The sequence below is a fragment of the Monodelphis domestica genome, chromosome 4, assembly GCF_027887165.1.
Source record: "Monodelphis domestica isolate mMonDom1 chromosome 4, mMonDom1.pri, whole genome shotgun sequence".
NCBI lineage: Eukaryota > Metazoa > Chordata > Mammalia > Didelphimorphia > Didelphidae > Monodelphis > Monodelphis domestica.
In genome coordinates this window covers 274869916-274896895 of record NC_077230.1, presented here as the reverse complement: position 1 = coordinate 274896895, position 26980 = coordinate 274869916, and the positions used below count along the sequence as shown (strand labels likewise).

Here is a 26980-nt window from a genome sequence, read left to right as displayed (position 1 = left end):
CTTTAGGAAAATCCCTTTTGGGGTTGAGTGAAGAATAGATTGGGGTAGGAATAGACTTAAGGGAGATTGTGAATCTGGGTGACTGGAAGGATGGTGGTAATAGAGAAATTTGGAAGAGGGGTGGAGTAGAGAAAAGGAAAGGAGATAATGAATTCTATTTTGAACATATTGAGTTTAAAGTATTTGCAGTAAGTCCAATTTAAAATGCCCAATAGGTCATTGGGAACTGGAACTTAGGGGAGAGACTAAAGCATGGACCTATAAATCTGGATGTCATCTGCTAATGATGAATAATCCACAGGAACTGATGGAAGTTACCAAGTGAGAGAATGTAGAGAGAACAGGGACCTCAGGTATTGAGGAACAGTCACACAGTTAGTGAGTGGGACATAGATGGTGATCTGGCAAAGGGGACTGAAGAATTTCCTCAATATAAAATGTAAATAATAATATCTCCTACCTGACAGAATTATTATGAAGATGATATGAAATAAGGTAGATAGATATAGACATAATGAGATCTATAGACCTTAAAATACTCTATAAATATTAGCTCTTATTATTATTGGGAGAGACTGAATCTAGTTTGATATAGTAGGAAACTCCTAGATGAGGAAACTCAGTACAGGTCAGCACCTTCTCTGAAGTTAGCCAGAGAGAATTTTCCCATCCACTGAGAGGGTTAAGTGACTTCCCCTAGCTCACACAGATAGTACATTCAAAGGCAAGACTTGAACCCAAGTCTTCCTGTTGACTTTCTAATTATTAAGTAACACCACCTCCTCCGTCCTACTTTTTCCTTTTCTCTTCCTCCACCATTTCCTCCTTTTTCCCCATCTCCATTATCATTATTAGAATATAGGGTTCAGATCTTTCTTATCATTGGTATGTGGAATTCCCTGGGTGAAGAAATTCTATCAGTTCTGTAGGTTATCACTTTCTCTGAAACTTGAGTATTTTAAGAAAGTTGCATAGAGGACTAAGAGGTGAAATGATTTACCTAGTATCACACCACCTGTATGTGTCAGAAGTGGGATCTGAACCCACATCTTCCTGGCTTCAAGGCCAGCTCTCTAACTCACTCTGACAATTCATACCATCATCACCACCATCACTATTATGCTGTGAAACAAATAGGAGAACTAGAAGAAAGCAGAGTCATGAAAACTGAGAAAAAAAGAGTCTCAGAGGAAAGGGTGGTCACCAGTGCCAAATGCATCACTCATCTCATGGTGCTTTAAAGTCAGTTAAATTTTTTTTAACTAAGAGGCTTACTGAATTTCCTTTTTCATTTGTCCTTTTTGTGTAGTCTGAAGTAGGTTTTTATCTCCCATTCTGCAGATGCTTTACCAAATGCCACATTCTTCTAGAGCTGGTTGAGGTCCAGTTCAGATCACAAGTACTTACTAATGACTGAAATGAGAGGGAAAAAGATAATCCTTTTTGTTCTGGATTCCTTGTTCTGTCTCCTCACCAGCCTTACTTCTCTTACCTGGATTCTGTTTTCACCTTTGATTTTTCCTCTTTTATAGCTGGATGATGGAGTTGGTTTAGTAGGAAACTGGCACACAGTTAGAGTTCCTGGAAGTGAAAATGAGCTCCACCTAACAGAATTGGAACCATCTAGTCTTTATGAAGTCTTGATGGTAGCAAGAAGTGCAGCAGGTGAAGGACAGCCGGCCATGCTTACCTTCCGAACTAGCAAAGGTAATAGAGCTGGTATCTGCTATTAGAGGAATGTAATGCTTTTTTATTAGCAGTTAGCTAAGTTTATGTAGCATGATACTTAGATGGGAGGTCTTGAAAAGAATTATCATGGGATAATTTTCTTCCCTTTATATGAAAATTTTAGATTGTTCTTTATAACAAGGAATTGACTTTTGAAGAACATAAGTTGTGAATGTGTGTGTTTACGTGTTATCCATATCAGCACGTATCAGAACTTTATAATCAATTTCAGCAAGTAATCCCTAGTAATTAATTTTGTATTTTGACCTCTACACTCCTTAGTACCAATAATTAAACTTTTTGATTGTTAAAAATCACTTAGCCAATTTCATTTTTTCTACTTCTGAAATTTTGGCATCTTGCTCACATGGGCACTTTATCAGAGGCTATTTGATAACAGATTTTGATTTCTAGAATTAAGAGGTTTATTCTATGAAAATAAAACTGAATTAATAGTGAGACTTAATTAGTCATGTGCCTTCACCAAGTGGATCACTATGTGACTTATTAATTCTATGTTATTTTTTCCAACAATAAAGTGTTTCTTTTGTAGATTAATTAATGATCATAAAAACAGAGATTGAGAGTTGAAAGAAACCTTAGTGCCCATTTAATTCAACTCCTCATTTTGCAAGTAAGGAAACCAAGTCACAAAGGAGTTACATAATTTGTCCAAGGTCACATAAATAGAAAGTGGTAGGAAGTATGTAAACTTTCTTTTGCTATTTCTAGAAAACTTCGAAATTACCGAAATATTTATGCTGTATATGTCAAGAGCAAATTCCATGAGCTAAAAATTACAATTGATTTAAATTATACATTTGGTAAAGGAGAAAAATTTACATACACATAATCCAATTGAAATTTTCCAGAATTTCTTTCTTTGAGCTTATGATATTTTTCATAAACTTGATAGAGAGAACATCGTCGTCAAAAAACACCCAGGCTTCCTCTCCACCTGTGGGCATCCCTAAACATCCTGTTGTTTCAGAGGGAACCAACAGCAACTTTGGAGTGGTGCTTACAGATCCCTCCAGGCATAGTGGAGGTAAAAATCAATTTTCTTTATATTCACTTTGTGTTATCAAATAAATGGAGTTATCTTTTTTACTGATTCCTTTCAATGTAATTTTTGTTTTTTTGTATAATGTTTAAAGTATATGCTTCATTATCCATTATCACTTTCTGTCTCTCAAGTACTATTTTTTCCTTTGGGTTATTACATTGGTTACACACAAAAGTTGGTAACCCTTTGTCTTATGTAGTATTCAAATGAATTCATATGTAAAAACCTAAAAGATTATCACATTTTTGAAATTCATGGAAATATTTTATGACCCTAATTTGGAAAAGGAGGGGGAAATTTTGAAATTGGTAATTTGCATCCAGTATGTAAATTAAATGTCATCTTAATGCCTCTATGTTTTCAGAGATGTTTTCTTAATTGTTGACTTTTGGGATATTTTCTTTACTTATTTAGAATTTAGCATTTGCCCTAAGAGATCCCATGTTTGAGACAAATTCCTATTGAAGAATTAATTGAATGCCTAGATAGCTTGTGATTTTAAGCAATCTTTGATACCAGTATTTAATCAGGCCACTTCTTGACAGTTAAATTTTGACACTTGCTAACCCACAGTTGAAATGTAATTTTAATTTGTTGTGTTGGCTGGTATGGCATGACTCCTGGAAGAGGCATAGACTTTCTATGCTTATCTATGCCAATTTTGCAAACTTTTCATCTGTATTCTAATTTAATTCTTTCTAATCTCCCATGGACAAATTGTATATACAATGTATGAACCTTCATATTTTTGACTCTGCTCTCTAGAATATAACTGTTTTTCTAGCCACAAATTTCTCTTTTATTAATTTGCTGTTAACTTTTGGCACGATAACCTTTTGAAAGGTTTTAGCTGTCTGAAGAGCCTTAATATTTATCTATATCTAAGAAGAATTCCTTATATTCAAAACTGTCATCTGAATGTATCCTGTCTCTATCCCATTTATTTATGTATATAGTCTTTAGGTCTCTTTGGAGCATGACATGATTAAAAGGTATTTTTGCTTTGTATTTTTTTAAATAGTTTGCTTATCTGTTTTGTGGTTTATTCCTAGATAGACTTTAGTCATATGTTAATATAATGGAGGTGAGTTGTTTACTATAAAATATCAGATTACTAACATAGTTTTATTCATTTTCTGTTCCCATTGCTTTCTAATTTGAAGTCAGTTCAGTAAGTATTGATGAAATTTGCCTGCTTTGATTTTGTTCTTTTTTTTCCACACTAAGCAATTTATGGAGTAAATAGTTTTCAATAAGTATCCAAATATTGAGATGGAATAACTTTTAAGAAAATGTTAACAATCAGTTTGTGGTTTTTACCAATTCATGTATATTTTAGAACACCCTTATATATTTGTAGGATGTTCTGTTAAGTCAGCATACTTGTCTACTATGCATTATAGTACCAGGTGCTTTAGCAGCAATTTATTCATTGTATATTTTCTTTTTACTTTAGGTAGATTAAGAGAAATAATACAGTTAATGACTAATATTATAAATCAGCACCATTTGGCATTAGGAGCCAAATATAAATTGCTGAATTTAAGTAGTTTTTGTCTATAAATACAAGATAACATGGTCACAATGATCATACTCTTATGAACTTTCCATTATCATAAAATACTTCATCTAGTTTGTAGATAGTTCTATGATCCCTGATTCTTCTATTGTTTCTTGTCTTTGGGTTATCAAATTTTTTATTAGAAGCTTGAATAGAGATCAGGAAAGGAAGGAAGCAAGGTGAAATATGTCAGTTTTACCATTGATTGGCAACTGTAATAAAAGATTTAATGAGAATAGTGTTTTAGAGTATTGAATGAGGTTTCTGGCACTATTCAAAGTGTATTCTGTATACTATTCAAACCACCTTGGTTCCTATTACCATGGATATTCAAAAGTTGTTTTTTGGTATATTTCCTTTTCTAGTTCCGGAAGCACCAGATCGACCTACTATCTCTACTGCCTCAGAGACTTCTGTGTATGTCACTTGGATTCCTCGGGCAAATGGAGGTTCTCCCATCACTGCTTTCAAAGTTGAATATAAAAGGATGAAAAATAGTGATTGGCTAGTGGCAGCTGAAGATATTCCTCCTTCCAAACTTTCTGTAGAAGTGCGTAGCTTAGAACCAGGTACTTATACTGAGACATAATCTGTTTCACGTCAGTTTATCATTCTATTTTTTTGGATACATATTTTTAACAGAAAGAAATTGAATTTGACTAAATTTGCCTGGTCCTGATGGTAGCACACACTCTGTTAATTCTAGTTAATGTTTGGTTCCAAGGAAATTTATAAGCTATATGTAGCATCTATTTCCTTTTAAGGCTCACTTTAGAGCATTGCCTACCTGTTCTGAAGCTGTCTCAAAGAACAGGTGAACCTGAGAGAAAATAAAACATTTTTTACATTTAATGAGAAATTTTACTTTGTCTTCTTTTATCTGCTCATGATTTTCTAAGCTGTGTATTCTTCTTCCAAAAGGCTCCACATACAAATTTAGAGTAATTGCTATTAACCATTATGGTGAGAGTTTTCGAAGCTCTGCATCTCGCCCATATCAAGTAGCTGGATTTCCCAACCGCTTTTCCAATCGTCCAGTTGCTGGACCTCACATCGCATATACAGAAGCTGTCAGTGATACTCAGATTATGTTGAAATGGACGGTGAGTGGTAGCATCTTCTCTTTAGCATATTTTTCTGTTCTGGTTGTAGTTCTAAGTTCTAGTCAGATACCCTTGTGATAACCAAATTGTAGATAAGGAGGCCTTTGAATTTTTTTCATTGAGGGGAAACTGAGACATAGAGCTTTTAAGTAATTTTTTAAAAAGTCACAGAGTACAACTGTGATAGCACTGAGAATGAAATTATTTTCTTCTGGGTTCCTTTCCAAGGGCTCTGTTCACTACCATTTCATGGTTTATTGATTTGGAACTATATGTACTTTTGTGCTGTTGGTCTTATCAAAGAGTGAATTGCTATATTTTGCTTGTTGTTTCAGCCCTACAATAGGCTATGCATTTTAAACAGACTTCTTTATTTCTTTTTTTTTTTTAATTTTAATCTAAAGTTATAAGTGTGATGATGGGAAGATAAAGCCAGAAAGACATCATGACAAGTGAAAATAAATTCTATAAATATGAGACTTCTATTTCATCTTTGAGTCTTTCCTTCTGTTTTTCAGTATATTCCTTCAAGCAATAACAACACACCTATCCAAGGATTCTATATTTATTACCGACCAACAGATAGTGATAATGACAGTGATTACAAAAGAGATGTTGTAGAAGGTAAGTCTTTTTAAGTCAGTGTTTTTTAGGCTAGAGGACAAAGGAGGAATTCTAAGGGGATTGTGGAGATGAGAGATGTAGAACTAAGAAATATTACAACAGTTTTTACCCTGTGACTCCATTAGAGTTAAACTCAGTCTGCTAAACTGTTCACAAAAGAGAAGTACGAGTGATTGGCTGATATTTAAGGGTGCTATATTCAAACTTTGTATTAATTTTCTACTCACAACTTAGCAGTTTATTTTTTAATGTTAAGGGGCCATTATTCCTCATTAGGATATATTAGCATTTCAAAAGAGGAATTTAAATCCTACCAGTGAAACTTAGGTATATAAGGATAAATTTGTTACTATTAAATCTTTTTAATAATGTTTCAGTAACCCATAATATTCAGAAGTACATAAGAGATTGCCTTGCATAAGGCAGCAACCAATAAGACATTAATCAGCTGCCTTCATCTCTTTCTAGAAAGCATCTTTCCATTGTGTCCCAGAGTAAGTATCTCCATCATATTTGGTTGATAATTTGTCTGTCCCTGTTCTCTACTTAGAATCAACCTGAGATCAATGAGAATCTTAAGTATTTTTATTAAACTCTTACCATCTGTCTTAGAATCTATACTAAGTATCAGTTCCAAGGCAGAAGGAGAAGTAAGGGCAAGACAAGACTTGCACAGGGTCACAGAGCTAAGAAGTATCTGAAGCCAGATTTGAACCCAGGTTCTACTGAATTTAGACCTGGCTCTCTTGAGCTGCCCTGAAACCAAGTATTTCTTAAGTGAACAAAAATAAATTAAAACGTTGTGATCTTTTTCAATAGCATGCGTCTAGCCATCCTCAATGAAATTGTGACTGAGTAGCTGTCATGCCATTTCTTCCAGAGAACTGAAACCTTCAAATTAAAAAAAACAAAAACTGGGATAAATGTTAAGTATTACATTTAGCCTTAAAAAAGAATAGAGGAGGAGGCAGCTAGGTGACTCAGTGGATTGAGAGCCAAGCCTAGACAGGAGGTCCTGGGTTCAGATCTGGCCTCAGATATTTCATAGATTTGGGACCCTGGACAAGTCATTTAACCCTCATTGCTTAGTCCTTACTACCCTTTTACCTTGGGACTAATACACAATATTGATCCCCAAGATGGAAAGTAAGGGTTTGAAAAAAAAATAATGGAAACACATTGACAAGTTCATGTAAGAAAGGCCTAGTGTGAGTGGTTTTAGTTAATCCTAAATTCAGTTTTAGCCAATAGTGTGATACACCTACTTAAAACAAAATAAAACACTGAATCTGTCTTAGGCTGCATTAATATTTGTAGAGTTTCCAGATTGAGAAAGGTGTGATAGTATCACTGAGCCCTTTCTTTAGTGGTCTAATCACATCTGGAATGTGTTTTGGTCAAATTAGAGAGATTTTAAAATGATGGCCTGAACCTCAGTTATCTAGTTCTCATTTTCTCTCTCTCTCTCTCTCTCTCTCTCTCTCTCTCTCTCTCTCTCTCTCTCTCTCTCTCTCTCTCTCTCTCTCTCTCTCTCAAAAGATGAATGAAAAATGTTGTAGGTCTCTTTGGATATTTGAAAATAAAAAATAATTTGGGAAGATAAAATTTTCAGCTCAAAATAAGGAAGAACTTTCTTATGTTTAGAAATAATCAGCAATGGGGAATGGATTTCTTATAGAGAATTAAGTTCTCTGTCACTGGTAGTATTCTTTTTATGCATATATGTGTGTCTGAGAATTTTTTAGGTATTCTAGAATTGGGCAGATTGACTTCTGTGACCTGAAATCCTTTCTGACAGATTATCTAACATGTTCATTGTCTTAACAATCATGTCAGAACATTTTCCTGAAGGAAAATTTTTTTCAGATGACTTCTTAATATCAAATACTTTATTTATGCCTATAAACCTTACCCCCCTCCATACTCCACACTACCCCTATTTCCCCCAAACTCCACATAGCTAATTCTCAATACCTGTCAGCTACTTACATTTTTCCCTTTAAGTGGAATTATGTCAAGTCTCTGGATAATTTAGCAATCATTTTGGTTTTTATCAAGCAAATTAAATCTCTTCATTTAAATAAACCAATAGATCCTTTTTTGAGCTATGCATATAGTGAATTAGGTTCACCCTCTTGTGTCAGAAATACCATGGAAGATGCTGAATTCTTAGTCTGTTTTAAATAAAAAGAAACTAAGGCTCTGGTGCTGAAAAATACTTAAGCTATTGACTAGTCTTATATGCTTAGTTCTAACTAGGACTTTGAACTATTGCAGTCTTCCACATCATGAGTATTATCTGTAAATATATCATTTTTGCTTTATGGAACACAGAAATTGTTTATAAATGAAAGCCACTGAACAGTTAGATATTTAAGTGGCCTTGAGTGTGCTGTGAAATTTTTGCTTATTTCTGATTTTCAAGTTTATGCATTTATCTTTTCTTTTCCGGCACTTGGAAATCATTAGCGTCTGTTCAGTTCTCTCAAGACTGGGAACGTAAAATGCCTTTCTCTCTTAGGCAAAGCTTTCTTTGAAATTAAGCTGTAAGTCAGTGATAGTTTTTAAATATGAACTCATTCAGGCATTTGGAGAAAATCTTAAAACAATTGATTTTTAAAGCATACTAGGAGAAAAATAATTAAACATTAAATTATCCTTTCTTCCTGTTTAAGCTCTGCATTTAAAACTGAAATTGCTTTCTAGGATACTGGGGTATTTAAAAATAATTGATGGGGGGCAGGTGTTTTTTTTATTTTGCCTAATTTATTTAAGTACTGAATAAATCAAAGCATTTATTATTGTGAACCATATGTCTAGATTTTTCCTGTCTTATAAATCCTTAACTTTTATAAGTAATTCTTTTTTTTTTAAACCCTTACCTTCCTTCTTGGAGTCAATACTGTGTATTGGCTCCAAGGCAGAAGAGTGGTAAGGGCCAGGCAATGGGGGTCAAGTGACTTGCCCAGGATCACACAGCTAGGAAGTGTCTGAGGCCAGATTTGAACCTAGGACCTCCCATCTCTAGGCCTGGCTCTCAATCCACTGAGCTACCCAGCTGCCCTATTTATAAGTAATTCTTTTTTTTTTAGGTGTTTAATGAATGTTTATTAATTGATTTCACTGTCTAAACTCCTAGATAAACTTTTTTTAAACTCAGACAAAGCCTGGGCAGATATGTAGATAAAGTTTTGTGTCTGAGAGCACTTGAAAATTTCTTTTTTTTTTTTAAACATTATTTTATTTGGTCATTTCCAAACATTATTCACTGGAAACAAAGATCATTTTCTTCCCCCCCCCCCCCCCCAACCTCTCCCATAGCCGACGCGTGATTCCACTGGGTATCACATGTGTTCTTGATTCGAACCCATTTCCATGTTGTTGGTATTTGCATTAGAGTGTTCATTTAGAGTCTCTCCTCAGTCATATCCCCTCAATCCCTGTAGTCAAGCAGTTGCTTTTCTTCGGTGTTTTTACTCCCAAAGTTTATCCTCTGCTTGTGGATAGTGTTTTTTAGATCCCTGCAGATTGTTCAGGGACATTACATTGACCCTAATGGAGAAGTTCGTTACCTTCGATTGTACCACAATGTATCAGTCTCTGTGTACAGTGCTTTCCTGGTTCTGCTCCTTTCACTCTGTATCACTTCCTGGAGGTTGTTCCAGTCTCCATGGAATTCCTCCACTTTATTATTCCTTTTAGCACAATAGTATTCCATCACCAACATATACCACAATTTGTTCAGCCATTCCCCAATTGAAGGGCATCCCCTCATTTTCCAATTTTTGGCCACCACAAAGAGCGCAGCTATGAATATTCTTATACAAGTCTTTTTCCTTATTATCTCTTTGGGGTACAAACCCAGCAGTGCTATGGCTGGATCAAAGGGCAGACAGTCTTTTATCACTCTTTGGGCATAGTTCCAAATTGCCCTCCAGAATGGTTGGATCAATTCACAACTCCACCAGCAATGAATTAGTGTCCCTACTTTGCCATATCCCCTCCAGCATTCATTACTTTCCATAGCTGTCATGTTAGCCAATCTGCTAGGTGTGAGGTGATACCTCAGAGTTGCTTTGATTTGCATCTCTCTGATTATAAGAGATGTAGAACACTTTTTCATGTGCTTATTAATAGTTTTGCTTTCTTTGGCTGAGAACTGCATGTTCATGTCCCTTACCACATTTATCAATTGGGGAATGGCTTGATTTTTTGTACAGTTGATGTAGCTCTTTGTAAATTTGAGTAATTAAACCTTTGTCAGAGGTTTTTGTTATGAAGATTGTTTCCCAATTTGTTGCTTCCCTTCTGATTTTAGTTACATGGGTTTTGTTTGTACAAAAACTTTTTTAATTTGATGTAGTCAGAATTATTTATTTTACATTTTGTGACTCTTTCTAAGTCTTGCTTGGTTTTAAAATCTTTCCCTTCCCAAAGGTCTGACATGTATACTATTCTGTGTTTCACCTAATTTACTTATAGTTTCCTTCTTTATGTTCAGGTCATTCACCCATTCTGAATTTATTTTGGTGTGGGGTGTGAGGTGTTGGTCCAAACCTAATCTCTCCCACACTGTCTTCCAATTTTCCCAGCAGTTTTTATCAAATAATGGATTTTTGTCCCAAAAGCTGGGGTCTTTGGGTTTGTCATAAACTGTCTTGCTGAGATAATTTATGCCAAGTGTATTCCACTGATCCTCCTTTCTGTCTCTTAGCCAGTGCCAAATTGTTTTGATAACCACTGCTTTATAGTATAGTTTGAGATCTGGGACTGCAAGTCCTCCTTCCTTTGCATTTTTTTTTCATGATTTCCCTGGATATCCTTGATCTTTTGTTCTTCCAAATGCACATTCAGAGTTATGATTACTAGCTGTGTATTTCCCAGCATTTTGATTTCTGCTCCTGTTCTGCCTTTTCTTCTTTCATTATTTCCTTCTACACCAATGTTTGCTTTTAAATAGTCCCTCTTTTTCCCACCCTTATTTTACTTCCCTTTCTACCCCCTTCCCTTCTTATTCCCCCCCCCCCTTATTTTCCCTGTAGTCTTTCTAAAATTAACCCACGCTGCCTCCCTCTCTTGTACTGCTTCCCTCCCCACCAGACCGTTTGTTACCCTTCTACTCCCCTATAGGGCACAAATCTATTCTCTGCCCCCAATGGATTGGATTGTTTTTCCCTCTTTGAGTCAATTTCAGAGCATGTAAACGTTGAGTATTTCCTGTCTCTGACCTCTTTACCCTTCCACTGTATTGATGTTCTCCCCCCTCTCATCGTGAGCTTCTTTATGACATATAAATTTACCCCCATTTGTTTCTTTTCCCATTTCTTTTAATATTAACCCATTTTTAAGCTCTAGTTATATATATATATATATAGGTATGTATATATATATGCATACTCATGTGTATGTATTTTTGCATGCATATATCTATATACCTATTTATGTCTTGTCCTTTCATCCTATACAGTTTGTCACTGTTCCAAGTGTATTTCTTTTTTCTGCTCAGGTAATAACAACAGTTTTTAAGAGTTACCAATGACCTCTTTTCTTATAGGGATATATATCATTTTAACTTATTGAGTCCCTTAAAAATTTTTTTTTGTTTTGTTTTGTTTTTCTTTTCCCCCCCTCTTTTTTAATTACCTTTTGATGATTCTCTTGAGTTCTATGTTTGGACATCAAATTTTCTGTTCAGGTCTGGTCTTTTTTTTATGAATACTTAGAACTCTTCTGTTGTGTTGAATGACCATACTTTCCCCTGTAAGAATATAGTCAGTTTTGCTGGGTAGTTGATCTTAGTTGTAGACCTAGTTCTCTTGCTTTCCGGAATATCATATTCCATGCCTTTCTTTTTTTCAGTGTGGATACAGCCAGATCCTGAGTTATCCTCACTGTGGTTCCTTGGTATCTGAATGACTTCTTCTTGGCAGCTTGTTATATCTTTTCTTTGGTCTGATAGTTCTTGAATTTGGCTATAACATTCCTGGGTGTTGTCAGTTGGGGATTAAGTACAGGAGGTGATCTGTGGATTCTATCAATCTCCAGTTTTCCCTCTTGTTCTAGGATATCGGGGCAGTTTTCTTTAATAATTTCCTGTAATATAATGTCCAAGCTTTTTCTTTTGTCGTGGTCTTCTGGTAGGCCAATGATTCTTAAATTGTCTCTCCTTGAATGATTTTCTAAATCCTCTGTTTTGTGAATGAGATGCTTCATATTTTCCTCAATTTTTTCATTCTTTTGGTTTTGTTTTATAGTGTCCTGCTGCCTTGTGAGGCCGATTGATTCTAGTTGTTGTATTCTGGTTAGTTTTTTGGTCATCCTTTTTCTTTTGGTCTGATTTTCTTTGGAGGTCATCTTTCATCTTCTTCACCTCATCTTTCATCTCCTTTGCCTCATTTTCCAGCTGGTTGATTTTGGCTTTCAAGACACTATTTTCTTGTTTTAGTTCAAGTGCCTCTGTTTCTAGGTGACTTATCTTAGTTTTTAAGTTATTTTCCCAATTGTCTTCAGCCTCTCTTAATTGTGTTTTGAATTGCATTTTGAGTTCTTCCAAAGCCTGTATCCAATTTGCTGGGATTTCTGATTTTTCCTTTGCTGATCCCTCCCCCTCCGTTTCATTCGCTCTTTGCTCATTACCTGTGCAGAAGCTGTCTATTGTAATTTCTTTCTTCTTTTTCTGTTGTTTGCTCGAGTTTACCCCTTCTTTGCTCCCCGTATTTGTCTGTGCTCTTGCTCCTCTCATTTTTTTTTTGGTTTTCAGGCTGTCAGTCTCCCCTCTTGGAGTTTTGTCAGATCTCTTGGTACAGTCTCTAGGGGAGGAATGTTAGCTTCCCTGTCCTCTGGAGGCTTTTGATCGGATTAAGTTCAACTGGGTTGGGCTGTATGTACTCTGAGGCCAAAGACTCCTGGAAGGCTGGGCCACCCAGGCTAGTTCCAGTTCTCTCCAGCTGCTTCTCCACTGTCTGCAAGGTTCCCCAGTGCCTTTGCCTGCCTCCCTGAGCTCTGAGGAGTCCTGATGGGATTAGGTTCAACTGGATTGGTCTGGATGTGCCCCGAGGCAACGGTGAGACTGGAGCCAGATGGAGGGACCCAGCCATGGCCTGGTCTCTCCCTGGCTTCCTCCCCACTGTCCACGCTGGATGCTCCGAGCCCAGTGCCCCGCTGCTCACAAGGTAGACCCTCCAAACCAGCACCTTTGCCCCCTCAGAGGTTCCCACTGCCACTGGGGGCTCAGCCCTCTGGATTGGGGGATAGGGGTCCTGGAACCTTCCCTCTGCCTTCCCCTTAGACCCGAGTATTCTCGGATTCTGGCTTTTGGGGGGCGTACCTTTTGATTTGAGTCCAGAAGGAAGGTTCCCCACCTCTGTCCTGTTTTTCAGTTTGAATTTCGGTGCCCTAGGAGCATTCAGTTTGTAATCGGTAAGGAAGGGTTTTCTGAGGTCTGAACTTTTGCTGCTTGCTAAGCCGCCATCTTGACTCCCCCCCTCTTTATAAGTAATTCTTAACATTTTTTCACAAGTGATATGCTATTGAAATTAAGCCAGTCAATACATTTATTTTTTGTTTTGCAATTATCTAATATTCAAGAAAAGGAGAATCTGTATCATGCATATATGCCATAGAATTTCAGTGATCTGAGGATTCATTATGGCAATTGAATTTTAACATTAAATATCGTGAATAGTTTGAAATTCTTTCTTTAGATAATTCTATGTAAGAAGCATAGTTCCATATTAATTCCATTTCTACTAGTGGTGTGAAATAGAAACCTCAAAACTGGTGTGATAAGTACTCAGAAGAATGTTTATGGGGAGGTGGGAGGAGTAGGGCCAGGGTCAGAGACTCTAGAGGGCAGAGAAGAAATGAGAAGGGCTTTTGAAAAATGTTAGCTTTTAGGAATAGGCCAATTTCTAACTTCAGACAGTATTTAAGTAAATATTCTTTTGAGCTCTCTTACCATTTACAAATGGGGCATAGAATTATTTTCGAATCAGCCTTTCAGTCTATTAATTCTAAAACAAGCAGATCCTCATCGTTTTAAAATGTGAAGGAGAGTTTTCTTTGGTGATGGGGGGGGGAGAGAGAGAGATCTTTAATTAATCCTTATATCGGTAGGTGGTATAGTTGAATTTCTAAGAAACAGTGGAAACAGTTGGAAGAGGCATTTTCTGAGAGGGATTAAAAGTGCTCAAATAGTTAATTAAACCCACCAAGAAGGGTCTCTATTAAAATTTGTCACAAGTCCATGAAAGTAAAAGATGGAGGCTGAAGAATTATATTGAAGTGCTTAGTTTAGGAGAGTTTTGAAATGAAGAGTTGGCAGCATGCCAGTGATAACAAAGTCATTCTAATAGCCATGCTTATTTGGTTTGAAACCTCTGACTCAAGAGACTGAAAAGAAACCGAGGGGAAAAAGCCTATTTTTTCCCTTAGTTGGGATAATATATTTGAGCATTATCATTCAGAAGATTGTTTTCATTAAGTACTTTTTTTTTGTAACTCATCTTAGGTACCTTCAACTAATTGAAGATTTGTGAATTTAGTAAGACATCTATGTTTGCTCTTTGTACACTGTCATTAGAGCAAAGGAGCGTGCAAAATCGCTAGTGGCTTTTTTGGGTATGATTTTAGACTGAAATAAGAATTCAGAAAAATTAAGTATTTAGCTGACTTTGAGATTATCCTATAAGCATTTTTAAAAGTAATGCTAATATTTTCTTAGTAGCACTGTGACAAAACTCCAAACTTGGATTTTCTCCACCTTGAGTTCCAAGTCTAGGCTCTCTACCCTCTATTTGCTTTCAGAAAGTTAAAAATGTTGTTAATCCATATTTCTCTGAGATAATGTTTCTCTGAGATAGCAAGAAAATCATAAAAAAGAATTTATTAAATGCCTGTCTTTTGCATCAAGTAGATACAATACATATTATGATAAATAAGCACAGTTTCCAAGAAATACTGAATAATACTAGCCATATTGTCTCATTACCAGGATGATCACATCACTTTTGGCCACAACTCTTAAAAATTATGTATACAGTCATGGAGGAGGGCAAATAATCTGTATATATGGAAGAGACACTACAAAAGCAAATTTGTTTTTCTAATACTTAGTATTAAGAAAATATATTCCCTTTATATCATTTGTCCTTTGCAGGATAGAACTGGGACTGTTGGGAAGAAGTTAGCATAAGACTGATTTTGACTTAATGTTAGGAAAAACTTCCTAAAAATTAGTGCTATTGTAAAATGGAATGGGCTTCTTCAAGAGGTAGTCAGGTCCCTAACACTTCAAGACTTTAAACATAAGTTAGTAATATTGTAGACAGGATTCATGATATGGATAAGGATTGTTTTTCTGTGATTGTGTACAAAGCTGATTTTTTAAGAAATATCATTCCCTCCCAGGTTCAAAGCAGTGGCATATGATTGGTCACCTGCAGCCAGAAACATCTTATGACATAAAAATGCAGTGCTTTAATGAAGGGGGAGAAAGTGAATTCAGCAATGTGATGATCTGTGAAACCAAAGGTGAGTAAAGGGCAGGAATGTTTGTGCTTTTCTTTGAGGCAGTTAAACTTCCCAGCATTAGAATCACCAGCCCATGACCTTCTGGCAGCCCAGTGTGGTAAGAAAAACTTTGTTTTGGGAATCAGAAGACTGGATTTGGAGTCTTGTCTTTGGTGTTTACTCTGTGATCCTATACATGGCAGTTCATTGTGCCTCAATTTCCTCATCTATAAAATGGGGATAATAACATCTTACCTCATGTGGTTGGTATAAGGAAAATGCTTTTGTACTCTTTAAAGCAGTCTTAAGTTCAAGTCATTAGAAATATCTGTTATTGTCTTCTTGGCCTTTTTAGCTCTACTTGGACATAAAAATTGAAAAACAAAAAAAAATAATGCACAAGTATATTAACTTATGGTAGAATTAGTCTTTAATGGAAATTAAAAGAGTAATTACTTCCTCAAGAAATATGAAGGCTTCATTAGGGAGAAAAAAGATGATAATGGCATGTGAACAATAATGGTGTAATGTATCAAAGTATAAAATAATACAAAGTAATGCCTCATTATCTAGCAACATCATTCAATGAAGACATTGATTCAACTGCTTTTTGATAATTGATGTTACTCCTTTAAACACCCAAACTTTTCTAAATTTAAGTTTTTTTTTTTTTGGTGATTTATGAAGATATTTCTAAAATATTACACACTTCCTTACCCTCTTCAACATAGGAAAAAACTTGTCCTTTTGCTGTTGCTTTCATTATGGACACCTAGTATCACATTTCACTATGTGAATGTTATACCCCACTAGAAATTGTTGCAGCTTTGTGCCATATTGGACAATGCCAAACTTGAACTCAGAGACATGGAAATCCAACTTCTGAAACCTAATTAGCTTTGTGACAATAGACAAATCACTAGGGCTCTTATGGTGGAGATTCCTTTCAGGTATGTGATAGACTCAAGCAGCATTGACAAATGTTTTAGAGATCATGTGCCCAAACTGTACCCTCAAGCTGCCTGTGAGTCCCCCCCTCATTACCCCAGAGAGCAGAGTGGGAAGTGCTGGCATTGGGCTGCTGGGCAGAGGGGCAGGGTGTGCAAAAAAGTCCTCGGGCACAGTGGAGAGGGAGAGAGGAGCAGCCCCCTCCAGCATGTGGGGCACGCGTCTAGATGGTCTCTTCAAACTTTTAAATTCTGTGAAATTCTCAGTTTCCCGAAAACAGGTTAAGAGTAGTTGTAACCTCAACCTCACAGTACTGTTGTGACAATTAAATTCAATGTGAAGTACTTTGCAAATGGTAAAACACTAAAAAGAATGTATTACTCTTGTCATTGTTGCCTTAAAGGAGTGTCTATGGTAATGAGATGTTAAGTGATTTGCTGTGATTACATAGCCAGTATATGTCAGTAGCAAGACTTGAAAATTTTGGCCTATTTAGGTGCTCATCATTTTTCTGAGGCACCCATATCTTCTGTTTCTCAACTGTATTGCAGATAGCTGAAGTAACAAGATAAGTATGGCATAAAGGTAGATCACATTGAATATATAAGTGCCCTATTTTATATACTTGGATTGTATCTTTAATTTCATGAAGACCACTGTGCCATTTCCTATTCCTACCCTCTCCATTGTTTATGAAGAATACTCGGTATTTATACTGCTTAAAATTTTTTTTTAAACACTACTTAATTTAAATTCCAGATATCCCAGAATTTCAAAATATGAGTAAAATTTTTTCCATGTTTTGATTTTCTAGTTTGAAGCATTATCTTCAATTCTGATCATTGATCATTCTGATTGGTTTTCTTTTCTAAAAGCTGTTTTTTTTTTTAACATTACTGATATGATGGAAATAGAAAATATACATTTGAGGCCATTTTCAGATTAGTCTGGGTCAAATGACAATAAATTCTTTTTTTCTTTATCTGCAATTTAAAAACTTGATATATTTTATCCATTTAGGAAATTTTTATTTATTCAGTGACTAAACTAAATCCTATAGAATGCAAAAAGTTGATTAAAACAGGTTTATAATAGGCCTGATAGTTTTCTGCTTTTTTGTTTTGATTTTCTTTAAGCTGTTCAGGATTAAAATTGAGAAACATGAATAATCCTAAACCCTGTCTGTGACTAGTGATCACATCATTTCATAACAAGAGTAACAATGACAAGGGTAAACAGATAAGTTTGCATCCTTATACAGACCTCCTTCAATGAATAAACTGTTGTACAGAGGCAGTATTCACTCTGAGGCTATGCTTTCCATTGTCTTTCAATTAGTGAAACGGGTTCCTGGAGCCTCGGAGTATCCTGCCAAGGACTTGAGCACTCCTCCAAACTCTTTTGGAAGTGGAGGGAATGTTGGTTCAGCACTGAGTCCAGCCCGGAGCAGTAATATGTTGTATCTGATCGTAGGCTGTGTACTGGGAGTTATGGTGCTTATTCTCATGGTTTTCATTGCCATGTGCTTGTGGAAGAATCGGCAACAAAATACCATACAGAGTAAGTGATACAAAAGTTACTCATCTTTTGTTTCAAAAAATTATGGGTAGGAAAGTATTGTTGAATAAATAGTGACTTCCAACATTTTTGCCATAGTATCTAAGTATCCTGGTACAAAATAAACATTTAAAGCTATTCATTGAGTGGGTAAAACTAATGTTCTTACTATTCTCATTTACAAACCAAAATAAGTAGGGCATAAGATTAAATTGCACAGAAGAAATAAACATTTTGATTAACAATACTAACAAAGCCAAAAGTAACCTGGCCCTTAAACAAATAACTGATTTAGTGTGGGAAATGCTGGCACTTTTAGACCACCAGGAAGGAACAGTTTCATTTATCAGCACTCCTTTAGTGAAAAAGGAAGGTGCTGGAGATCTTCTAAGTTACCATTGTCTACATTGTCCAGCATTTAAAATCAGCCCCATCACAATGAATGATATCCATAGAGGTTCGTGAAGGCAAGGTTTTAATGGAATAACTAACCTAGTTCTAGATGGTTCTTCACAAAAATGTTATAAGCTAATTGATTATATACAAAATAGCAATATGTAGGTGGCATTGTGAAATAGAGTTTCTAATCCCCTTTTCCATTTCTTCCTTTTCTTTTTTGAGCTTTTAACTAAATGGGATAGCCATATCATATAAAAATTTTCAAACTTAATTTAAATTCCTTTGTTCTCCCCCAACTAAAGGGAAATCTTTAAAAAGGAAAGAGCAGCCACACAGGAGTATAGCCAGCAATTTGCCACCAACCACTTCCATTTGCAGTGAACCTTCCTTTTACAGCACAGAAAAACATATCATTTGACAGGGAACATTAGATTAATAGGATTTCCTCCCCAGTCATAAATTGTATGGATACAGAGGTGACATTTAGACATCTGATAATATTCTGTGCTGCCTGAAATATTGATAGGCTTTCTGACTAGATTGATGTGAAACATTTTCTTTTAAATATATTTTAATTTATTTCATCAAAAATATATGTAAAAAAATCTTAGCAGTTTTGAAAAAGTTTTGAATTCTAAATTCTCTCCTTCCCTCCTGCCTCTTCTCCACCTGTTGAGAAGGCAAGCAATATGATATCAATTATACATGTGAATTGATAACATATTCCTTTTAAGATATAGTATTGGACTCAGTGAAGTTTTTATCATAGTGCTAATGCCATTGAAGGGTTTCTCAGAAACCAAGTAATAGTTCATGGGATATTCAGAAGCCATTTTTTCCAGGAAATATTTGCCTATTCATTTCTTGCTTCTGGTAACTGTGCCACTAGAAATCAGAATTATGTATTTATTTTCTTTTTTAACTTATTTCTTTAACAGGAAGAAAAAGACAATTTATCTTATCTTTGAGTTTTGTCTTTTTTTTAAACTAGTTTCAATATTCTGGGAGGTATGTAAATAGACTATTAGGAAATGGATAGTTAACTTTCTCCTGATAACTAATTTATAACTATAAACGTGCTTTTTTTCTGTTTTTAAAAAAATGATTTCACTATTTTCCAATTAACATTTATTTTCAATCCTTCCCATTACTTTCTCCCATTCTGTTGAACAATTAAAAAAAGAAAAGAAAACCCTCATAGCAAATATTGCATGGTCAAGTGAAATGAATTCCCATATTGGTCATTCTGAAAAATCTTTGTCTCATTTTGCATTTTAAGTCCATCATGTTGTCTGGCAAAAGGCAGGTATGCTTCAGCTTTAGTCCTTTGGAATCATGGTTTCTCATGAGTTTTTAATGCTTTCAGAGTTTTCTTTCATAATCTTACCATTGTATGAATTGTTTTCCTCTTCAGTCTTCACTCTGCATCAGTTCATAGACACTCTGACACTGCCCATTTTGTAATTTCTTATCATTTATTAATATTTCATAAGTCATAATGCTACAATTTGTCCAGCTTTTCCCCAATAGTTATCAAAAAGTTTTCAATTTTTGCCTCTAAAAAAAGAACTGGTGCAAATATTTTTTTGTGACTAAGGGTCCTTTTTCTCTTCATTTGAATTATTTGGGGGTCTTGTTTCTAGTGGTGGTATTACAAGATCAAAGGATCTGCACAGTTTTATGACTTTTGGGGGCATCATTCCAAAATTTCTTTCCAGAGTAACTAGACCAATTCACAGTTGTATTAATGAAATATTAATGTGCCTGTTTTCCCCCAGCCCCTCTAATATTTGTCATTTTCCTCTGATGTCATCATTGCCAAAATGATGAGGGGGCGGTACCTGGGTAGCTCAGTAGATTGAGAGGCAGACCTAGAGATGGGAGATCCTAGGTTCAAATCGAGCCTCAGACACTTCCTAGCTGTGTGACCTTGGGTAAGCCACTTAATCCCCATTGCCTAGCCCTTACCACTCTTCTGCCTTGGAACCAATGCACAGTATTGATTCCAGGACAGAAGGTAAGGGCTTAAAAATAATGATGTGTATGAGATAGAACTTTAGAGTTGTCTTAATTTTCATTTCCTTAATTATTAGTAATTTGGAGCATTTTTTCATATGCTTATTGATAGTTTGAATTTCTTTGAAAATTGCTTGTTCAAATGCTTTGACTATTCACCTATAGAGAAAATTCTGAAAACTTCAGAATGCTTATTTTGAAATATAAAAATAAAATAAAAAAATAAAAATAAAAAGCTTTCCTACTGCACTAAATATTTACCAGATTGAAGGATATGTGAATTTAAGCATCTTTTCTCAGTGTTTCTTTGAATAATTCCATATTCCACAGTTTGGGGCTTTTTCCTTTGAATCTTTTAGGTAGTTCTTCTTCCCACTGAGAAACTCAAAGTTGACTCACGAGGATTCAGAGCTGCCTCTACAGTATGTGATAGAAATAATAAATAGTTATCTGTTCAGAGTATTGTCTCCCAAATAATAGAGCTTTGATGCAATAGCTTATGGAGTACTATTTATTTAACCTATAACCTTCTGTCTATAACACAGAAGAGGATAGGTAATGGGAGTTAAGTGACTTGCTCAGGGTCACACAGCTAGGAAGTGTCTGAGGCCAGATTTGAATCCAGGACCTCCTCTCTCTAGTCCAGTGATCCACCTAGTTGCCCTAGAGTACTGTTTATTTTTAAGGTTCTTTTGCATCTATTATCATGAGGAAATTGGATGTAAAGCAATAAATAGGTTAGTTTTTTGTATTTTAGATAAATCAACAAATGTTTATTTATATCTCATGTGCTAGGTACTGTGGATATAAGTACAAAGAATGAAACAATCTTTTCTCACAAGGAGTTAACATAAATATAAAATTAATAATAAAACCTACAAAAATTATTTAAGCATCTTTTTTCCCTTCTTACATTCTCTTAATAGAATATGATCCACCAGGATACCTCTATCAGGGCTCAGATATTAATGGACCAGTGATGGAATACACTACTCTGCCTGGCACAAGTCGAATAAATGGCAGTGTACATGGAAACTTTATCAGCAATGGAACTCTTAGCAATGGCTGCCCACATCTCCATCATAAAGTTCCCAATGGAGTCAATGGGATCATGAATGGGAATGTAAATGGAGGACATTACCCTGGACACAACTCCTTGACTAGAACTCATGTGGAATATGAGCATCCTCACCACTTAGTGAATGTAAGAGCCTTTCCACTTATAAGAAAAAGCCTTCTATGGACAGCAAGGTGCCACGGTATAGAAAAGGGGTTAACATCTCTTGCTTTTGACTATGAAAGCACTACATATTCCCTTAAGTGGAATGTACCATTGGCAGAGCCTTGATCTGGGGGAGTCCTGATTTTGTTCCTTATAACTCCAGTTTTAAATTGTTAGATACAAGGTATTATAAGTTAATTTATTTGTATTAGTAATTAGCAATTAACCTTTCAAACTAGAGCAAATCTATAGTATAGATTTTGGAGTTTATTCCTAATACTTGGCAATAACAAAAATGTTATTGGACAATACTAGGCCAATAAGCACATTTCACCTACTTTTTTTTCTGAGTTTTTATTTAACATATTATCTTATCACACTCTTGGAGTGACATTTATCTGTAAGAAGTGAAACAGTTGTAAAGCTGCCTTCTTTTAGTGGTGTTTGATTTATTTTGGTATTAAAATCTGGAGTAAGAGAATTGTCACATTGTATATGAATTTTGGCTAAGGGATTATTGTATTTGTTAGAAAATTAGATTTATTACATTACCCATTAATTTATATATTTCATCTTGTCAGAATATTTATGATAGTTACTTGAACTAAACATTATATTTCCTATGCTACTGTTTTAAGAAAATGGAAAGAGAGAGCATGAAAGTTTGAGTATCACATGCAGTTTCCATCGAGAAAAACAGGGGCTATTGTTTGCTTTAGTAATTAAGCCCAAGTAGTTTGGATTTTTGAAATGATAAGTTTGCTATTTATGTGTCTGGTAATTACTTCACTAGATGCACTTCCTTAGAAATTTGTACCTTTGATTCAAACCCCCCCCTCAGTTTTCTTGGAAATTTTTCCCTTTATTTTGTAAATACTGACTTTTTTCAGATAGGAAGGAAGATTTACATGTATACATGCATATTGCATGCATGTATTTGTAAATTAATGGTGACTTATCAATATAGTCATATTTGAAAGCTTTAGCAGCTATAATAATGCAAATGGCTCATTTCATTTTATGAAGCTTTTAAAAATGTACACAGGCAACTGAAAAGGTTTCCATATCTCCCATATGGAAAAATTATAATTTTTGCTTCTGGTTGGTATAGAGGCCTTGTGCCTCTGGGAGAAATTCTGAGGCCTTTTTATTCTACTTGGACTGTGATATTTCTGAGGCAAGTAGAAGTAAAACATATTATGCTTGAACTTTTCCCAGCCTTCAAGATTTGATTTGAGTAAAGTGTGGACCAGCCTCTTCCATTGTTTATTAGTGTTGGTTTGACTTTTTTCATCACAGAGCAGAATTCTAACTGCTTAGAAGTATTTCCCAGTCTTTCTGTTATGAATGTCAAGTAAGCATTTCACAATGAAATTTGTGTTAATCTGGTTGTTTTGCTTAATTGCCAGGCAGTTTATGCCAGAAGTAATACCAAAATATTATACTCCTTTATGCTGGCTAGAAATCTACTCCATCTGGAAAAATAGAACATATTTCAAAATTCACTATAGGAGAGTAAACCAATCTAATTATAATAATTATAGGAAAATACAGATAGGTTTTATCTTATGATATCAGCTGTACAAGCTTTATATGGTTGAAAAGTAGAAGGGTACCATTTATGTAAAGTCCATATTAAATGTATTTTGGCCACATTGAGAAGAGGTGATCACATTCTATGTTGAATTTATTTTTTTAATTAGTACAGAATACTTGGGAAAATGCTCCATTTAATTTTGCAGAATACTATTTTGGTATTATGTAGAAGTATGCCACTTTGTAAAATCTTAGCAATGAAGACAATAAAGATGATTTTCATTAAAATATTATAGAATAGATCTATTTATTGTAAGCCTGTTTTATAGAAAGAGGTTATTTGAACTAATAACTTAACATATTCTTTTTTTCTCTTCTTTGTTTTCAACTGTCTTCCTTATCAAGAGTGGTGGAATGTATACAGCAGTGCCCCAGACTGACTCATTGGAGTGTATTAACTGCCGAAATTGTAGAAACAACAATAGGTGAGTGTGAATATGTGCACCTAAGTATAAATACAGACTCTAGAGTTTATTTTCTTTTAATGATGAAGCAGTAATTTGGGAGTCCTGACCCATTGTGTTTTTCTTCTTTACAACCTTAACCTTCATGTGCCTCAGTTTCTCCAGAATAATATGAGAATTACTCTATTATTAATAAGTTATTAAAAATTCTTTAAAAGTGGTATCTGAAATATTACTATCTCTTTAAGTCTAATACTGTTTTCCTATCTCACGTATATTTTGTGAAGATAAATGGACATATAGGTGCTCTACTGTGTTCCTCATAGTATACTTATTAAAAATTTTCTTACAGAATCACCTAAAGCAATGTTAGAATTTTCAAATGAACAATTTTAAGGAAAGGAATGTCTTTTTATTTTATCTTTCTTTAAAAAAATTTTTTAAACCTTTACCTTAAGTCAATACTAAGCATTGGTTCCAAGACAGAAGAGTGGTAAAGGGATAGGGGTGGAGGGGGCAGTGTTAAGTGACTTGTCCAGGATCACCCAGCTAGGAAATGTCCAAGATCAAATTTGAACTCAGTACCTCTTGTCTCTAGACCTGGCTCTCAATCCACTGAGCCACCCAGCTACCCCTTTTACTTTCTTTTCAGTTGATTTGCTATATGACTCCCATAATGATAAAAATTTTAACCCTGGTCAAGTTTCATTATAGCCATTTCTAAGAAACTAACCAAGTTTTTGTCATATTGGACTTTTGCTGACATATGGAATAAGTTTGTCATTGTTCAGCCTCTTGTTTTTACAAAAGATTTCTTGTAATGAAACATTCATAATAGCTTGCATTTACAAAGCACTTTTATAAATTCTCCCATTTGAGCTCCATAATAGCTCTGATAAGTACTACAGAAATTATTATCATTCCTATTTTACAGATGAGGAATCCTACTCAGAGGTTAAGTAGCTAGTACACAGCTAGAAACTGACAGAGATGGGATTTAATCCTAGGTCTCTCCTGATTAAAAGTTCAGTGCTTCTTTTACTGAGTCACATTGCTCTCCTTATACTTCTAAAATGCTTTGTAGATATAAAAGTTATGTTTGTACATTATAAAAATATTAAATTATGCCCTTATCTTAGAAAAAAGATTTTAATATATTTATCAGCATGTATTACGGATCAGGAGGAGGGTGTTATATGCCAAAGAGGCTTTATGGCTTATAATTTTATGATACCCTGGGCCATTAGTGTATATGCTCATTTTTATGTTTATAAGACTCATCTTTTTTGCGTTCTCTGGCATGTTAATTATTTAGGTATCTGATAGCTTTAGCATTTAAATCCCTAGTATTGTATGCTTGTAGAATTGTGGCAAATCATGTTTTCTCTAATCTTGTTTCAGGCTGTCATTGTTCTAAACTTGAAAGCATTGGACAATTGGACAGGAATTCATAATAATAGTAATAAAAATAGCTAGCATTTATATAATACCTTCTGTGTACCAGGTATCATGCCAAGCACTTTACAAATCTCATTTGAGCCTCACAACAACCTTGCATAGTGTGTGCTATTATCTACATTTTACAGTTGAGGAAGATGAGGCAGACAGAGGTTAAGTGATTTGCTTGGGATCACACAGCTAGTAAATATCTGGATTTGACTTAGATCTTCTGACTCCAGGCCCAGTTCTCTTTCCATTGTGCCTCCTAACTGCAGGGTACCAAGCAAATGGTAGTTTATTTATATTACTTAGTGAGTAATTATTTGGTGCACATAAACTCAGATCATCCTTCTCTTTATAAACAGATGATCTTTTTTTGGCCTTAATGTGGATTTTGGCGCTGTTGACTATTCCCTTCTGGATACTCTCTCTTATTTTCTTCTTACCTCTTTGATCTCATGATTGGTATGATCCCATCCCTCAACTAAAATTACTGTCCCCAATGATCTCGTTTTTGCCATATCCTGTGGCCTTTAGAATGATATTTATTGGCCTTATTTTGACCTCCACATTCACTGACTACTCTCTCCTCCACTGGGTTTATATAAGAGCACCACTTCTTGGTTCTCCTCCCTGGCTTTTGATTTTCTTTTTAGTCCTCTTTTTGGAGTTATTATCAATACCTCATCTCCCAATTGTGGGTGTGCCTTTTTACTCTCTATAATATCATTATCTCCTATGGTTTAATTATCATCTTAATGCAGGTGATACTCAGATCTCTAGTCATTCCTCAACTCTTTACTAAGTTTGAGTTTCTCACCATCAACTACCTATTGGGCAGCCTGTAGGCAACTGAAATTTAGCATGTCTGAAACCAGATGTGTTATCTTACAGCTGAAATCTTTCCCTCTATTGTAATGTTGCGGATGCCATCTTCTAGTTAGTCAGGTTCATAACCTTGAAACCATCTTGGACTCTTTGCTTCCCACTCTCCCCAAATACCCATTCAGTCACTAAGGATTCTACCTCTACAATACTTCTCATAACTGTTCTTGTCTCTCTTCACCCAGCTGTCACCTTAGCTCAGGCTCTCATCACCTTTTCCTTGGACTATTATAAGAACTTCTTAATTATTCTCTTTTCCTATAGTTTCTCCTTTCTTCAATCCATCCTTCACATTGCTATGAAAGTGATATTCCCGACGCTTAACTGTCTTGACTATTATCATTCCTCTACTCAACAAAGTCCAATGGCTTCCTCTTTCCTCTAGGGTCAAATACCAACTTGGTTGTTTGAAGTTTAAAGTCTTTTATATCTTGGCCCCCACCCTACCTTTCTAGCCTTTTGATTACTCCCCTTCATGTACTTTCCAGTCCATCCAGACTGGCTTTCTTGCTTTTACTCAAATAGGATATTCCATCTCCACACCAAGAATGTTTTCCCTCCTTTCCTCTACCTTTTAGATTCTGTAGTTACCTTTAGAGCTCAATTAAGAAAAAAAGCTACATGAAGCCTTTCCTGGCCCCCCCTAACTAATAGTGTGAATCTTAAAATTTCTCAGACTTGTGAATGTTAAAGATTCTCAGACTTTACCTTAGAATATTTGGTTAAGACCATTCCCCATTTTAAACAATGAAGGTACTTGATCAGGAATGTGAGAACTCTAACCTTACTCCACCCATACTTAAGCATACTTTAGGGGAAGATAAAGTTGTAAAACTCCTTAATGAACAATGAAAAAGTACTTAACTCATACTTATAGTGAGGCAAAAGCCTTAAGCTAAGTCTATTTTTAGATCTAATACA

General features: G+C 35.2%; 1 protein-coding gene across 7 annotated transcripts in view; it reads left to right on the top strand.

Moving 5' to 3' along the window:
* The window catches only part of CDON (cell adhesion associated, oncogene regulated), a 98386-nt gene that overhangs the window by 61075 nt on the left and 10331 nt on the right, over positions 1–26980 (top strand). For all 7 annotated transcript variants that reach the window (XM_007495090.3, XM_056794575.1, XM_016433969.2 and 4 more), the window contains 9 exons: positions 1533–1707; positions 2645–2776; positions 4721–4924; positions 5277–5458; positions 5977–6082; positions 15491–15613; positions 17879–18100; positions 21439–21716; positions 23676–23755. In XM_007495090.3, coding sequence (XP_007495152.2) covers positions 1533–1707; positions 2645–2776; positions 4721–4924; positions 5277–5458; positions 5977–6082; positions 15491–15613; positions 17879–18100; positions 21439–21716; positions 23676–23755 — 1502 coding nt within the window. The remainder of the gene's footprint in view (positions 1–1532; positions 1708–2644; positions 2777–4720; positions 4925–5276; positions 5459–5976; positions 6083–15490; positions 15614–17878; positions 18101–21438; positions 21717–23675; positions 23756–26980) is intronic.